Here is a 16,581-nt window from a genome sequence, read left to right on the forward strand (position 1 = left end):
CCGTCCAAAAACAAGTTCACTCCCTCTCACCCTCTCTCTCTGTACATATATATCCACCTTATTTGCTCGGGTAAGGCACTGAAGAAATCCGCGAATTTGGAATTCTGTACCTGTCCCGTCTCACCCCACCCCCTGTGGCTGAGAAATGCACATTAGTGATCCATACTCATCAAAAACACTTCTGATCATGCTTTGTAATACATGTTTAAAGAACATTGGACTACTGCTCAGTATAAAGAGTTCTTTTTTCTTTTTCTAATTCAGAAGAGCAGCGTACTACCACACAGATGAGGAGTGTCACTCTGACTCTATGTGCCTTAAGAACCAGGAGCTCGTGCTTCCTCCTTCATCAAATAAGTGCAAGAGGGCATCTTCTTCCATAACAACCACCTACTCTGGATGATAATCATCCTCCTTCTTCAGGATATCAGGATTTTTTTGGCCACTTCTGAATCAGCTGATTCCATTTCTCCATGCGTGGGCATGGAGAGAGGATGGTGGGTATAGCCAACGGGCTGGCCTGCTCTTCATCTTCACTCCCCTCAAAGGAAATATGCAGCAACTCCTTGAGATGCTTCACAAAGTTTCACAAAAGCATCTTGAGCTGTCAGAGTTTTTGTGAAAAACTGAATGAGTGACTGAAAAAGAAATCTGCAAAAATGTGAAACCTCGAATAAAGAAACATGAAAAAGCAGGGGAATACTAAATATATATTTAGATATTTAGAGTTATATATATATATATATATATATATATATATATATATGTGTGTGTGTGTGTGTGTGTGTGTGTGTGTGTGTATTCACAACCAAAATACATAGGCACGTGGATCAATTCAAGAGCAGCACACAGAAGGGCATTGGTAGAGAATCCAGGGGAGCCAAACACCAACTCCTGGCTGACAGAAGAGTCACGCAAGACTTCAGGTGACGACGCACAAACCTGTGCATAGCCTGGATTGATTACAGGAAAGTCTGTGACTCAGTGGCATACGCCTGACTTGTTGAATGCTTAGAACTGTACAACATCAACAGGACTCTAAGAGCCTCCATAGGAACCCCGATGAAGTTGTGGAAAGCCACCCTTAAAACCAATGGCAAGCCAACTGCACAAGTGTCCATCAAATGTGGCACATACCAAGGTGATGCTCTGTCCCACTGCTGTTCTGCATAGATCTGAACCACCTCAACCAAATAATCAATAAGACTGGCTATGGATACCAACTCAAAAATGGGGCCACCATCAGTCACCTCCTCTACATGAATGACATCAAGATATATGCTACGAGCGAGCACGACATTGACTGAAATATAGTCCGATGGTGACTAAGAGAGGTAAGGCAGTCCACACAGAAGGGGTTTCACTCCCAGAAGGAACAATAGCAGATATTGAGGACAGTTACAAGTACTTTGGAATTCCACAGGAAAATGGAAACCTGGAACAGGCAACAAGGAAAGCCGCAACAGCCAAATACTTCCAATGAGTAAGGCAAGTCCTGAGAAGCCACCTCAGTGGCAAAAACAAGACCCAGGCAAAAAACAGTTCCACACTGTCAGTCATTAGATACCCTGCAGGAATAATAAGATGGCCAAAGGATGAAATACAGACCGCAGATGTTAAGACACAAAAGCTCCTCACCATATGGAGGGTTCCATCCCAAATCCAGCACCCTGAGGCTGTATGGTAGCCACAAGGGAGGAGGCCGAGGACTAGTGAGTGTAGAAGCCACTATCCAGGATGAAACATCCAAGATGCATGAATATGTCAAGCTCAAGGCCCTACTTATTACCTGGATCAGGTATGTCCAGTCAATTAGAGCATGCCAGAGCTGGGTATGTTGGAAATCATGCAGGAGTGTGGCCCTCAAGGTCTGGAATTGTCTACCCCTTATTTAAAAGCTAAAAATAGTGAATTTTGCTCGATATAGGTCCTTTAAATCTACACTGCCCAAAAAGTAAATAAAAATAAAGGGAATACCTAAGCAATTCAATGATGTTCCAAGTCAGTCACACGCTTGTGTACTCAAACTGTCCGATTACAAAGTAGCACTGGCTGACAATCAATTTCACATGTTTTTGTGCAAGTGAAAAAGATAGAAATAAAAGGCCTTCAGGGAGACACCTCCAATAAAGGTGTGGTTTTGCAAGTGGTGACCACAGACAACCTCTCCGTCCCTATGTCTTCTGGTTGATGTTTTGGTGAGATTTGAATGCCAACAGTGTTGTCACTCCAGCGGTACCATGAAACGGTGTCTAAAACTCACACAACTGCCCCAGGTAGAGCCGGCACATCAATGCGAGGTGTGGCAAGATGGAAAACTAGATCGATACTAGAAAACTAGATACTGGATAGAAAACTAGACTGTCCAAAAACTTAGTTCTTCCTTGTTGGCATCTATCCTGAGAATGTAACAATCAACAAATACCAGGAAGTATGTTGCTGTTTCCTCAAAGCACCACTGGAGGCTGTTATCAAAAAGGAGCAAATCACAATTGACTCCAATTTTAAAAAGTATAATTTTAAATATAAAATAAATCTTGGATTAGCAATCCAATGCATATACAGTTATGTTTAAAAACAATTCCTTATTGGCATATATCAAAAGTTCAAAATTCGGCTGTTAAAGTCAGACCTTAATTTTAAAACATAAACTGCCAAAGGTTTGTGATTATTTTGGTAAAAGTGTTAGTAACTTATCAATATTTATTTTCCTTGTATCACCTATTACTTCTTGATTCAGTCCAGTTTTCTTGAATGTGGAGGACAAAGAAAAGTGAAGTAATCGGAAAAAGGTCTGTAAATGAGAAAAATGCAAACACTGTTTCATAATTTATAGACTTTTATTTAAAACATATATATATACATATATATATATATGTAATATATATATACTCACACACACATATACATGCACACTTAAACATCTGTTAATTTGTACACATATAAATGATGACATTACATTTACTCTTAATCATAAATAAACATACAGCGGTTCCTCACTATGTTCCGGTTCACCTCGCAGTTTTTGCTTGCTTTTTTCCATTTATTGATTTTTACAGCATATTCTCTATTGCATCCTGACTAACTGCAGACTTTTGTTGTTCAATCTCTGACCTGCCATGTCTCTTGGACTTGATGGGTTTAGCTCACAAAATCTACTTTCATTTTTGATAGTTAATGGACCTTTGATATCGATATAATATCTGACTTTTTATACCAGGGTTTGAACTTTGAGGGTGTTTAAACAAGAGACAAACATGGGAAAATGTTCATGTCTGCCTGAGAAAAGCGTTTAAAGTTTATAGTGAGAGGTTTTAAATAGAGACGACTAAGTCAGGGATTTCTCCTATTAGAGGTTATTTTTAGAACGTAACGAGGAACCACTGTATTTTCTCTTGTACATATAATATGTCACATTAAATATGTTAAATAATCCATTTCTCAAATGGAATTTGATTAAATAGTTGAAAGAGAGTGAAGGGAGGCAAATTTGTATAATTCCACCCCATTGTGATTTACTTTACTTGCATAATGTTTTACATATATAGTCTTGTTCTTAGCTTGTATTTAGAGTTAACCATACTTTACCAGTCAAAGTGCATATTATTAGTAAATCCATAAAAATTAATTTCAAACAACAGAGATGAAGTGCTAATTGATTATCATAAGAAGAAGACAGATTCCATGCATCATTATTGCACATCACACATCAGGTATTAAAAGAGTGCTTATTGCTACATTTATAAAGGTTTTGTATGGTTGTTAAACAGAAAAAAGACACATTTGTTACATTACATTAGTTTTTCTTGTCATCAGCTGTTATCAATCACAAAGCTTCAAAGACAGTCAAAAGAAAATTATGTCTTGAGGTCATGAGCTCAGTTTTTTTCAGGGAGTTTATGATCTTCTTTCTCTACATCAACCCTGTTTTACAAGCTGGGAGATGCTGATACAAACATTATCTTTACAGTTTAACAGTTACAGAAGATCCTGTATTTTTCGTTTGATAGTCATAGAGCTTACAAAAGTTTGTGTGAATGTGGAACTGGAGAAAAAGTAGATGACAGGGTCCAAAGCACTGTGCAGGTACGTGAACCCAATGCCGATCATGAAAGCCTGATTCCATGAGTTGTATTTGCACTTTTCATAACTGAAAAACTTGATGTAAACGGAGCCAAGGCCGGTGACAACACCTGGCATGAAGCACAGGGTGAACACTGTGGTGATCACCATTACTGCTCGTATGGCTTTGCGGAGAATCTCCTGGCTTCCAATTTTCTGTCTTTGAAGGTAACAGGTGATCCGGATTGAGCAGAACAGCAACACCAGCCATGGCAGGACGAACTCAAAGATGTAGAGCACGTAGTGCACGTATAAAGGTTTAGGGATTACTTTGTAGCTGTCGAAACTGCGACACACGTTGACTTTAGCTTCATTTTGGCGAAAAAGATTTGTAGTCAATAGTGGAATCCGTAATACAGCCACAACAACCCAGATCAAGGCTGAAATTCTGCTCGCAGCTACTGAGGACAGTATGCTGATCCAGTGATGTGGATAGACCACTTTCACGTAGCGGTTCAGAGCCACGGTTGTCATGAAGGCTATGCTACCTGAGCGGTTGACAGACAGCATGTAGAGGTTGACGCGGCACCAGATAGATCCAAATCTCCAGTTACCTCCTTGGTTGTGGGCATCGATCCGGAACGGCACACTGGCGAGGAGCAGGAAATCCGCCATAACAAGGTTGAAGAGAAAGATGACGTGGGGTTTCCAGTTTTTCATCTTGCAAAAAATGCTCAAAGCCAATATAATCCCTGGAAGTCCAACAATTAGATCGAGGATCATCACAAACTGCAGGAATGAGTCCGCTGCTTGGCTCTTACTGCAGGTTTGGTTCTCCATTGTCTGAACTGTCAGTTGAGTCCTGTTCTGTGAAAGATTACAGAAGACTGAGGAAGCAAAAATTGTTGTCATTACAATGAGGAGGAAATGATTGAAAATAGCACCGCTTGTTGCCTGAAATCTATGAGCAACATACCTTAACAAACCAAGACAAAGTTCATCAAATAGACTTGAGGAAACAAAAAAGGTACAATATGAACAGACAACAACAGGATAAAAGGGGAACCAAAGATCCTAGCTAATGTATGTAGGAATAATAAACATATATAATCTAATCATGTATATATGTAGTGTCAATAATTAAAATATATTCAAGATTATATCAGGAAAACCACCTTATAGACTGTAAGAACTTGGCCATGTTTGTTCAATCTTCATGTGTTCACCTCATTTCTAAATGGCTTTACATTCATATGCATTCCACAAACAGATCAATCAATCATGAGGGAGCTGCTCAAGTTATGACACCAGGAGTTGTTATTTGTCACTTGTTATGAACACTACCTTTGTGATGATTCCCCTGGGGAAAGAATTTATGTTTTGCAAATCCTGCTACATAGGCTGGCCTAAAAAAGGATTTCATTCATGTTAAAAGTTAATGACAAAAAGTAAAATTAAAGTGAGAGTGCCAATGTTTTTTCAATAGTTGATCCAATCGTAGTCAAATTAGATGATGAGATAATCCCTCTGTCATAATAACTTATGGAAGTTTCTGTGTGCTATTTTAACACAAGCCAAATTGTGCATGAAATTATATCTTCGGTTCACAAAGTTGTCTTGATTTAACAAGCTGTCAAAGTGATTGACTGAAGCGTTCTTAATGTTGACAAGGGAAAATACGCTGCAGGAAGTTGCATATTTTGCAAAGAAGCAATCAGTTTTACGATCAATGTAAAAAGAAAAGGAAATGTATTTTTAAACAAAACATTAAAAAAAATATATATATTTCATTATATTTTCACCAAATTTAACTTTATTTTAATCTATTCTCAAGTCTGGTTTAACCCTTTTACATCTAAAGTCGGCAACGGCTAAATCACAAGTTCTTTGACATGCCGTAAATCCTGAACCGTTCACACAATTAATACAACCAGCTGATTCTAACGTAGAGAAAAACTGCTTTTCACATCAGATTTCCTCTGTTATGCAACACTTTACGAATTCCAGTAGATTCTTAAGTGGAGACATTTTACAACATTTTACATTTGTAAAGTTGTAAAGCTGATGTGAAAAGCCTTTTTTTCTCCGTGATTTGTGTTGATCACATAAACGGTTGAGAATTACGGTATGTCAAAGAGCGTGCGTTATTTAGCCGTCTTTAGTGACATAACCCTGCCTCATATCAGTGCAAGGCTGTTTTTCTCTGCTTCGGAACCCATTGGAATTATGTTAATTGCATCAACAATTGAGGAGTTACGGAAGTTAAAAGAATGTAAATAATGGAGCTAAAGCTCTGTTGTTAAAGGGCAAAAACATTGCATAACATTGGTTTTTGTGTTTGTTATTTTCAAATACGGATGGGAAAATAAGTCTTTTTTTTTTTTTTATTTGATCAGTTTGCAACAACAAAGCAGCTCTTCTTCAGTTTTTGGAATTGGAGATAGGAAAACAAAAAATTCAGAAGCCCAGCACAGTGTTTCACTGCCCACTATCTCCCACTCAGTGATCCCCATGTTGAACCCTTCATCAATTGTCTGTCTGCTCTCAGGCTTTAAGATTGAACATTTTTAAGTTTTGATACTCACCGGGAGTCAGTGGCAGGTATTTTATGCCATGAAAACAAAGGTGTGCTCCCGTTCAAGAGTGAAAGTATTCTAGTGTGAAACTGTCCGAGACTGCTGTGAACGTCCTCGTGAAGGCTTGTTTTAACACGATGGCAGTGACGGTTCAGAAAAAGAAAAGGAGATTTTTATCTCTTAAGACACTCTTGGCCCGCATGCTATTTCTTTTCTGTCATATGACAGATGATTGTTATGGTATGGAAAACAATGGTGGTTTTTCACAAGTTAGAAGCTTCTGTGATGCGCAAAAAATGAACAAATTAAATAATTTCAGAAATAAGTTGCTAACTCTTTGATTTCCTTTCACGTTATTACATTCCTTTTGCGTGACATTTTGTGTAAAACAAGTTAATAAAACTGAATCATATCATCAGAAAAATCTTTGTTGTTTCAACTCTTGCGTTATATCATCTTATCTTCTCTCGTTCTTTGAAAACATATAGCATGTCATACTTTTTTGTCTGTTATCATCTGAATCTCTAGTCTCTTCTATACTTCTTTCACTTCCTAATTTAATGTAATTGTCTCATATTTTCTATCACCTCAATTAAAATCTTTTTAATCTTTCCAAGTGTTTCAACAGAGTCTGACCATATCCTTTGTTCTTTCTAGTGAATCTTCATCCTTTCTGTAAAAACAACAATGCTTTGTGTCATTTAGTCGATCAGTTTCTGACCTCTGAGCATCTCCTTTATCTGCGTCCTTGCATCTTTTCTGTTAGTTTAGCTCAGCGAGCCTCACTTCAGTTTAACTGTTGTAAATAGTACCGAGAACAGTCCCAGTCAAATCCTCTCTTGCTGAGTACACAGAGCTCGGTAACTGTGTTTTCCGACCTCTATCATGAAGATAACTTTATGGTCACTGACTCTCTGACAACGGTTCAGTCCCCTCACAAAGACCCACAGATCTGTTTGCCTGAATCGCTGGACTCTGATCCAGAAGTCTGCTATTAGACCAACTGTTTTATGATTGTGCGCACTAAATAAACATACAGCTGTGGCAGCTTTAGGACTCACACCTGCTCCCAGAGATGGATGATTACACTATTTGAAGCATCAAAACTGCTCTCATTTACTCAGAAAGATAGTGAGATCTTCAGGACCAGTGTCAGGTTTAAACATTTGAAGAAAAAAAAATTGGTTCTTGTCATATTTATTTATTCAGATACTATTTTGTAGAAGCCCAGAAGACAAAATAGGACCTTGGTTTCTTTCTTTGGTTCACTGATAAATGAGGGTTTTTAATGTCAGATCCTGTGTGTCAATCAAGTTTAAATGAACCACTGATGCAGTGTTTTGTTTGTTTTTTTTAAAGGGGACCATGCTTTTCTTAAGGCTTTCAGAGTAAACTAAATGTTATGTCCCCAATGGAAAAACCAGCCCAGAGTCTAGGGGATGACTAACAAAGGGGACAATACCATTAAACTGGAACCCACAAATGAATACGTAGAACACAGTTTATTAAAATAAATAAAGACCCTGTGTCCTGAAATGGAACAAAAATGAAATAATTAATGTGCTGGTTAAAAAGAATATAAGCCAAAACGGAGTTGGAACCTTGGCCAAACAAAAAAAGAAGTGAGGGAGACTGCTGACCCAGCCATGGCGACCGTCGGAGTCAGCTCCCTGCTCAGGGCTGCCCAATAAAACTGCCTGATCAAAACAAATGAAACAAAGCCCGCAAATCAGAACTACCAAGGTCCAACCCCAAACTATCACAACAAAACCCAGCAATCTAGGATTGCTGAGGACATAAAGGGGTAAAAGACAAAAACCAAACCAGCACCAAACAAAACCTAGCCTGCTAGCCTGCTAGAAAAGTAGTGAGCATTGTGTCCGAATTACCTTTAAAGTCCAGCGCACCATATAGTACCACACTTTATAATTTTTTAGTAGTTAGGGGGGGAATTCGGACACAACCAGTGTTTGTGTTTAACCTGGGGGCGAAGCAGACTCTTCCTGGAGGGGAGAGTTCTCAACTTGTGATGCAAGCTGCAAGCACGTAAGGACATGGTAGTTTTTGTGGGTATGGGAGGGGATGCTGTTGAGAGCACAGGTTTTTAGAGGATTACGCAGAAATGCGTGAAGGGATCAAAATACCTCTTTTGGGGCTGTTTTAGTACGGAATGAACAGTATAATACACTTAAAAGCCCAAAAAGTTGATTTTTCATGAAATGGTCCTATAGAAATCATTGTCTTGTAGGTCCAAGTTGATTGAAGAATATAAACTTTAAGCTCAGTTCAACATCTCTGTAGTTAATCAAACCCTCATCATTAAAACCTCACTGCCATGCTTTAAAGTTGTTATTACCAGACTTGTAGTTGTGGATTGGTCTTGTCTCAGATCTATATTAGGACTTTAGAAATAAACTAAAATGAAAGAGGCTTTAAGGTTGGGTAACCCTGAACTAAAACATCCTTTCTAGTAGCATTTAATCTCTGATGCACTCCAGAGATAGTCTCAGAGGTGGAATGAAACGGTAAGAAAGAGACGATGCTGTGAGTACTTTAAGTAATAAAACGTTGGTTTCTGATGACAAAATAAACAAACTTTGAACAACAGTTGTTCTTTATCCTCAAACTTCCTCATAAAATCGTCATTAAAAAGGAGGCAAATGTCTCCGGTCACTTTACACAACTGTGAGTATGTCTCTTTTGTGCCATCTTATCAGAAATTTCAAGGATCAAAAACAAAAAATATTTTTACTGTGGTGTCAGCTTGACCCTTTTTTTTCTCCAGAATTTCTCAACAGTAGATCTGAGATTGATGACTCCACCTTCAGATCTGCTCAAACGCTGTTTCCTCTCATGGAATTGAGAACGGGCTCACAGGGTGGGAAAGCCATTAGCTGCTGTCCATTCTCAATACATACAATATATGGAGTGCTTCAAGCTATACTTACACACACACACTTGATATGTGACAAGTATTTAAGAACATGCTAAATATGGGTTCTTGAACATGAATTTAGTCCATGGTGTTCACACTGCACAAGTAGGGAGGGGCTTCTTCTATTTCTATTAAATATTTCTTCTATTTCTCACATTTTTATTCCAATAAATGAAAAACTTGGTGTCATGAAATTTGCAAACAAACCACAATAATCAATTTCTCCTACACGATCAATTTTCCAATACTTCTGTGGATGAAAGAGGATGCCATCCATCCATAACTACCAAATCAGAGTCTCTGATTGGTCAAAGTAGAGCCTGGTTTAACTTTTTACTCACGATCAATGGCGCATGCTTGTTCGTTGACCCAAAAATGGTCAAACTTGCATAGATGTGTGAATTTTGAGAGTTTTAATGCAGCAGCCTGAAACGTGTGTTTACGTGCACTTCCATAGACTTTTGGACTGAATCCATTCTTCCCCTACATTTAGGTCTCTAAACAGAGAGTTATGGAAAAACAGTGTCTTGAAATTTGGACAACACTCCAACTCGATGATGTCATCAACAATCGCCGGTCAGCCACATTAGCATGTAGCTTCCAGTGCTTGTATACAGCAACATCAGTTTATAACTTTAAATAGCCATGCTAAAACCAAATAAGCTTCTTCAATGGAGGATTGATCCAACAAGTAGGAAGGACCACTGGTCCATTCCCATGGCTTCTGTCTAACAGCCAGAACCTGCAGTATATCTTCTATAGTTGATTTGAACTTTTGTCAATAAATCTGACATACTTGTCAAAGCTAATTTTTTTCAATTGATTTCACTTTTTTTTTTTTTTAATTCTTTGCACCCAACCTATATCACTGCACCACTTACCCCTTCCTGGAAGATATATGTGGGGCTTGAACCCAGCACCACTCAGACTGGTGCAGCCACTTGAATGAGTGGTGAAAGAAAGAAGATTTTAGGTTCAGATACCATGATTCTACGTCAGAAAAAAGGTCCAGAAAAAAACCCCACAGAAACAGAAAGGTATGAAACATCAGGATTTCACAGAACACACAGACAGGAGAAAAATAGCAAAATATTCCTTTAAAATTTCTCCCTCCAGGATTAGTAATCATTTCTTTATAAAAAACTTTATTTTTTTAACCACTTTTCATCTTCATGCTTTAACTAAGTTTATTTTTTAAATTATGTTGACTTAAAAAAACATAATTTGTCTGTGCATACAGTAAAGATGATCTTGATTTTGAAGTGTTTCAGAAGAAGTGACTGACATGTTTACGTTCTGATGCCGTTAAGTGCTCGAGCTTCTAATGCGGGCCAACCCGCTGGTGCTTTTATAGGGGTGTTCTGGGGATCGATTGTACTTCAAAAGTGTTGAGTTTCAAAGTGGCGAACCTTATCAGTCTTAAAATGGTTGACAGTTGACACCCTGGAGCAAAATAGTATCTTAAGTTGTCTGACTGCATTTCTGAAATCTGTAGTTTGAATCTAAGTGCAGATTTGAACATTTCTCTTGAATCTTTCTCAACTTGGTCACACTGAAGACAAGAGCATAAATTTTAGGCTCAAGGTTGATGCAATGGGAGTCCTAAAAGTATTAATGTTTAGATTTAAACAATGTAAAGCTCCCTCCAAAATTACAGATGTGTTTCATATTAAAGTCCCACTCAGATCATAAAAGTGTTCCCAGTAGTCTATTAAGCCTCTTCTCCACTGAGTGGTATGTTCCAGTTAACTTTGGTGAGCGTTTCTACTCAGTTAAGCCTCGCTTCCACTGAGCGGTTTGTTATCATGACACATGCGTGCAGTAGACCGCCAGCGTGGCACTACGTTTACCCTGATTGTACCGCAATAAAGGGTGGCAAGGAACATTTGCAGTTCCACTGCAGACCAGGCCTTGCTGTTTTTGCAAAAAATGTCAATACAGTCTTGTAACCAAAACCTGAGTGCTTCCAATTGTTGGAAGCCTAAATGAGCACTATATTGGCGTTTTCTAATGATGTAATCACTGCCCCATCCATTCCATTCCACTTTTCAATGGATCTTCAACCGATGGGCCCCCAGGAGGTACAGTTTGGTACTGTTTAATGCAGGGATGTCAAACTCATTTTGGTTCAGGGGCCGCATTCATACTGAATGATCTCAAGTGACATAAAAACAAGATAACCTTGGCTAAATTTGTAATCTGTAGCTTTGTTTTGGTTTTATTTTTTTCTCAGTTGGAAAAAAATGTGTCAGACAACCTTGTAGCCTAATCACTTATCATTATTATTATTATTAGAGCTATTATTATTATTATCTTTTCGACAACAACATTTTGGTAATTGTGGTGTCACACCTGATCATTTTTATACCAACGTAACATCAGTGAGGCTAGCAGGGAACCTAGCTGCCTCTTACCCAGACATGGCACGCCCATTCAAAGAAATGCTATTTCTTGATCTCTTGTTATGCCGGTATTACTTTTCCTTTGCTCCTCCTAGTGGCAGGATTGCACATTGCGGCTATTTCTTTTGAAACTTGCTTTTTTTAACATCTTTCATTTTTTTTCTCTTCATGATTGGGCCGGATAGAACCATGTATAACACCCCTGGTTTAAAGGATCCATTTTACATTGGAAACACTCAAAATACCAGACCGGACCGCTCAGTGGAAACAAGGCTTTTGTCATGATTTTACTGTTTATAAAAATAATAATAATAATACGTTATTTTCTGAGACATTGTTTTTGCAGAGCAAAAGGAGTTCGTTCGACCTGAATTGTGGCCAAGACAGTTGGCATGGAGTAAGCCTGCCCTCACTTCCCGTCACCCATCTCCCCCACTAGCTTACATCTAACATTAACATTACAACATTACAACCCCCAACCTAACTTTCCATGAGCTAAAAACTGGCGATCTTGCCAGTTATAACTTCTCCAAGCTTTTTTCCAAATGTATTTTTGCCTCTGCTTCTGATTCACTATGATTTTAATATATAAATACTAAAAATTCTAATTATGTAGTTAATTTTCTCTCCTCCATCATCGGACAAATGCCACAAGTACATGCTATAAAATACCAAGAACACAATTTTCCTCAGAGTGGGTCTTTAAAGATAATAATGACCCTATTGATCCCCATTTTACTAGAGGAATGAAAAAATGAAAAGATTAGATTTGATCTTACTTCTGGATTAGGTTTATTCCAAAGATGTATTTTTTTTCTCAATCTTGACGGTTATTTCACAATGGGGAACCATCACCAGTGGGAAGTGTGGATTTGAAGCATATCAATAGGGAGTGCCAAATTATCAGCTCATGTTGATGTTTGACCAGGGCCTTTGACACGCCCCATTACTGCAGCTGATAACCGATAATCTCCATTTGGCTACGCAATATGACTCAAATATGATAAAACACATAAATGAATTTAATCAGACTACTCGTATTCTTTGAGACAAAATTCATGTAGCTGGTGAAATTAAAGTATTAGTTAGATCATGCCTATATATATTTTTATTTAATATTTTTCTACCAATGGTCCAAGTTTGATTGCAGGTTCTTCAGTCCTTGGCTTCAGTCTGTGACAGAGACTTCACTGTCTCTCTCTGATAACACGGAGCAGCTTAATGTTTAGCCGAGGATCGACGCGCACCCACACACACACCTTTACGCACACAGGGAAGCAGAGGGATTACAGTGGTATAGAGACTCATACACTGACCAGGGATGAAGGGGGCCAAACTAACAGTGAGGAACCACAGGAGAAATGAACCAGGTGAGAGCTGCAACCATTAAGAACACTTTTAATCCTCTCTTTAATCACTGCGACATCAAAACTTGAGGCCAACTTTTCTGTTATTTACGTTCTTGTGTAATTGGCACGCAGCTGATAATGAAAAATGGCTTGAATTGAGAATTTTGCAAATGTCCTTTGAAGTTCTGCAGTCAAAAGAGTAAAAATAATCACAGTAGAATGAAGTGATAGGAATTCTACCACAGAGTGAAAACCCGTTGAAGATTTACCAAAGCCTCTAATTTGTTAAGCTGGTCTATTAGCCTGTAAATCCCCACTTAAGAACTAAACAAAGGCTCCTCTGGATACGGAACTAGAGCCTCTTTTAAAGCAGAAACACAGCGCCGAAAAAACTGAATTCTCTCTAAATTCCAAAGCAATTTTCAACTAAAATAGGCAGAAAATGTTACATCACAGACTGTAAATATTTATCTAAATTATTTTTATTTGCCAATGAATGATCAAAATATACTTTTAGTTGTGTTAATGAAAATTTTGTACATTTAACTATATTCTAATTTTATTCAACAAACAAAGAACGATAAAAAGTCATACCTTGCAACTTCCTGTTTCACCTGCACAGTTTTTACCACATTATTGTCTGTTTTGGGCAAATAATGTGAAGACAACATATAGATGACTTAATGAAGCTAAATCTATACAAACCTGTGGATTTGTTGTTAGGTTTCTTCCCTAATAATCAGAGTTTCACATGGCTGTGAAAGGAAGTTTGTTTGACTTTTATGCTGTATTGTTTGAATTCAAATATCTTCGAAAGCTCGTTGGCAAGAATTACTTTTTAGTTGTGTCAAATTGCACATCTGTAATATTCTTGAATATTTTTATTTAAATTTGAGCTCATTGATTTTCAGGAACATGAGACTTGCATCTAGCCACTTTTTCTTAATCAAAACTGCCTTATTTAGCTGGATAATAAAGCTAAATTAAATAAAAAAAATGCACCATAATAAGAGATTAGTGAAGTAATAAAAATCAAGACCTGAATCTGGCTGAAAAGTCTCACTCCAATTCTATTACTGATCTATTATAAAAATGTTCCCAGTAGTCTTTTAATTATACAGCTTTGAGCCAAAATAAAAAAAAAAAACCTGTGTCGTTACAATATTTAGCAGAGTTCATCAGAAATTCACCTCTTAGCTGTGGGCAGGAGTAACCTCCGCTGATATCCCATCATCCCGTTGTTCACTCTCTCCTGCTAGTTTAGAGCCCCTCATAATCCCAACCTAACATTACCAGAGTAACAAAAATAGCTAACAATATTGGAGCTTTCCAATCGTACAGATTTGAACCGGATGTCAGCTCAGACGAGGAAAACAAAGACAAACGGATCCATTTGTCTGAAAGTGGATGCATCAGAAGGGAAGAAGAACATTTTAAAAACACACAAAAAAAAATCACATTTTCATTGGAGTGGCTCTTTTATTAAACTAAATAAAACCAGCATTTTTTTGTTGATTTAAAATCTTAAAAGTTTCTTTTTTGTGGTAAAAAGCTTATCTTAGAAGCTGATTATTCTCTTTTGTGGCAGAAATAGTTGCTGATACTGCAGATCAGCGTCCCGACAGCAGTCATGCCTCGCCCCTCTCCGCCCTCGCTCGTCTCTATGTGTACGCTCTGCACGGCTGCCTCTGCGAGGTGGCCTTCACCGCTGTGCTGGACTGGTTCTCCACCCAGGACAGGAGGCTGGCGGGTCACAGCAGCCTGTGGGCGCTGCCCATGTACGCCATAGCCATCTTCCTCCTGGAGGGCCTGAGGGGGCGGCTGCTGGGACAGGCGCTGCCCGTGCGACTGGCGGTCTACACCTCGTTCATCTATCTGTGGGAGTTCAGCTGGGGAGCGGGGCTGCGGCTGTTGGGGGCCTGTCCCTGGGACTATTCGGGTTATCGATTTAACCTGAGAGGGCTGGTGACTCTGGAATATGCTCTACCCTGGGCTGTGGCAGCATTTATAGCTGAGCAGCATGTAATCAGGAACACTTTAAGGATAAGGCTGTTCCACTGAGCTCCCATGAAAACCTCCAACTGTGCTTCAAACTCATTCACTTCCATAATCCATTGTACCAATTCCATATCAGTTTGGCTTTTTAACACACTCCTGGAGTTCCAGAACTACTACCATAGCTGTAATTGTGACTCCTCGGACATTATTTGTATATAATTAAGATTATATTGAAACGATCAAAGAGTATCTGGTTGAATAGGTAAAAAAAAAAACCCCATCAGAACCCAAAATAAAACTATAATGACTGAGTTTTTATTTTTTTAATGACAGGACTTTCTACCTTGTAAACCATGAATATAGAGCAATGAAGGCCTTTAGCTCATCCACAGTCATATTCCATGAACGAATCTCTCTGACTCTGTGTGCCAATTGAGACATCTGAGATTGCTGTGGGATAATTTGCATTGTTTGTTTTTAATTGTTTTTTTTTTTTTGCTTTTTTTTTTTGTTGTTCTTGCTGTAACAAGTATCAAAGCACTTGGACTCTTGCAATCTGCTCCCAAAAATTCCAGTACGGTATGAATATTTGCGACGTCCAAAATCGCTGATTCACAACTTTTTTTAAATATAGTAGAGTGTAGTAAATTATCATGTTATAAAATATTGATTGCTCTGAAATACCAAATAATGTTGGATTTTAATTTATGAAATAAAACAAAGCCAAATGAGTGGTGCTACTGTCACCGGAAATAAAATAAATCTTCAAAATAAAGTGTCAGTGAAGCTTCCTGTTTTCAAAGTAAAACTAGTGAGAGCTTTATTTAATAACTTAAAATATACTTTATATATGTATAGTTATGGTGATACAAAATCATTTCTATCATGATATAAGATTGTTTCCATATCTCCCAGCACTAAGCCTCTGTAACAGTCCTTTTTTCCCCACTCTTTATTTTTGAACAAAGCTATAATTAGTATTTAGCTTCAGAGTGCTTAAAACACAAAAAGACAATGAAGCAGGAGAAAGAGCGCGAAAATGTAGCAAATAGAGAAATATGACACCTCTGTAAAAACCATGCAGTGAATTTGATTGCTTTGGTAGTTCAAGTATTTTCACTGATATCTCTTTTTTGTTTTGAAATTGTAATATTGACACAATGTTAACGTATGACGTTGCAAATTTTGAAAGCAGTCAAATGACTGCCGCCGAAGTTCTAGTGTTAACATCCATCTATGTGTTTGCCTCTCTGAATCTT

The 16,581-nt window shown here is 38.1% G+C and overlaps 2 protein-coding genes across 2 annotated transcripts; one reads left to right on the forward strand and one right to left on the reverse strand.

Moving 5' to 3' along the window:
- Nucleotides 1–3,038: 3,038 nt before the first annotated feature.
- On the reverse strand, nt 3,039–4,868 carry LOC112161803 (hydroxycarboxylic acid receptor 2-like). The gene has a single exon (XM_036215457.1). The coding sequence runs from the start codon at nt 4,843–4,845 to the stop codon at nt 3,979–3,981; it is 867 nt and encodes a 288-aa protein (XP_036071350.1). The 5' UTR covers nt 4,846–4,868; the 3' UTR covers nt 3,039–3,978.
- An 8,333-nt stretch (nt 4,869–13,201) lies between these two features.
- Nucleotides 13,202–16,093, forward strand: LOC112161576 (transmembrane protein 229B). Its single transcript, XM_024296802.2, has 2 exons — nt 13,202–13,345; nt 14,913–16,093. The coding sequence occupies exons 1-2, from the start codon at nt 13,297–13,299 to the stop codon at nt 15,383–15,385; spliced, it is 522 nt and encodes a 173-aa protein (XP_024152570.1). The 5' UTR covers nt 13,202–13,296; the 3' UTR covers nt 15,386–16,093.
- The last annotated feature ends 488 nt before the right edge of the window (nt 16,094–16,581 follow it).

Source organism: Oryzias melastigma, linkage group LG15, assembly GCF_002922805.2.
Source record: "Oryzias melastigma strain HK-1 linkage group LG15, ASM292280v2, whole genome shotgun sequence".
Classification (NCBI taxonomy): Eukaryota; Metazoa; Chordata; class Actinopteri; order Beloniformes; family Adrianichthyidae; genus Oryzias; species Oryzias melastigma.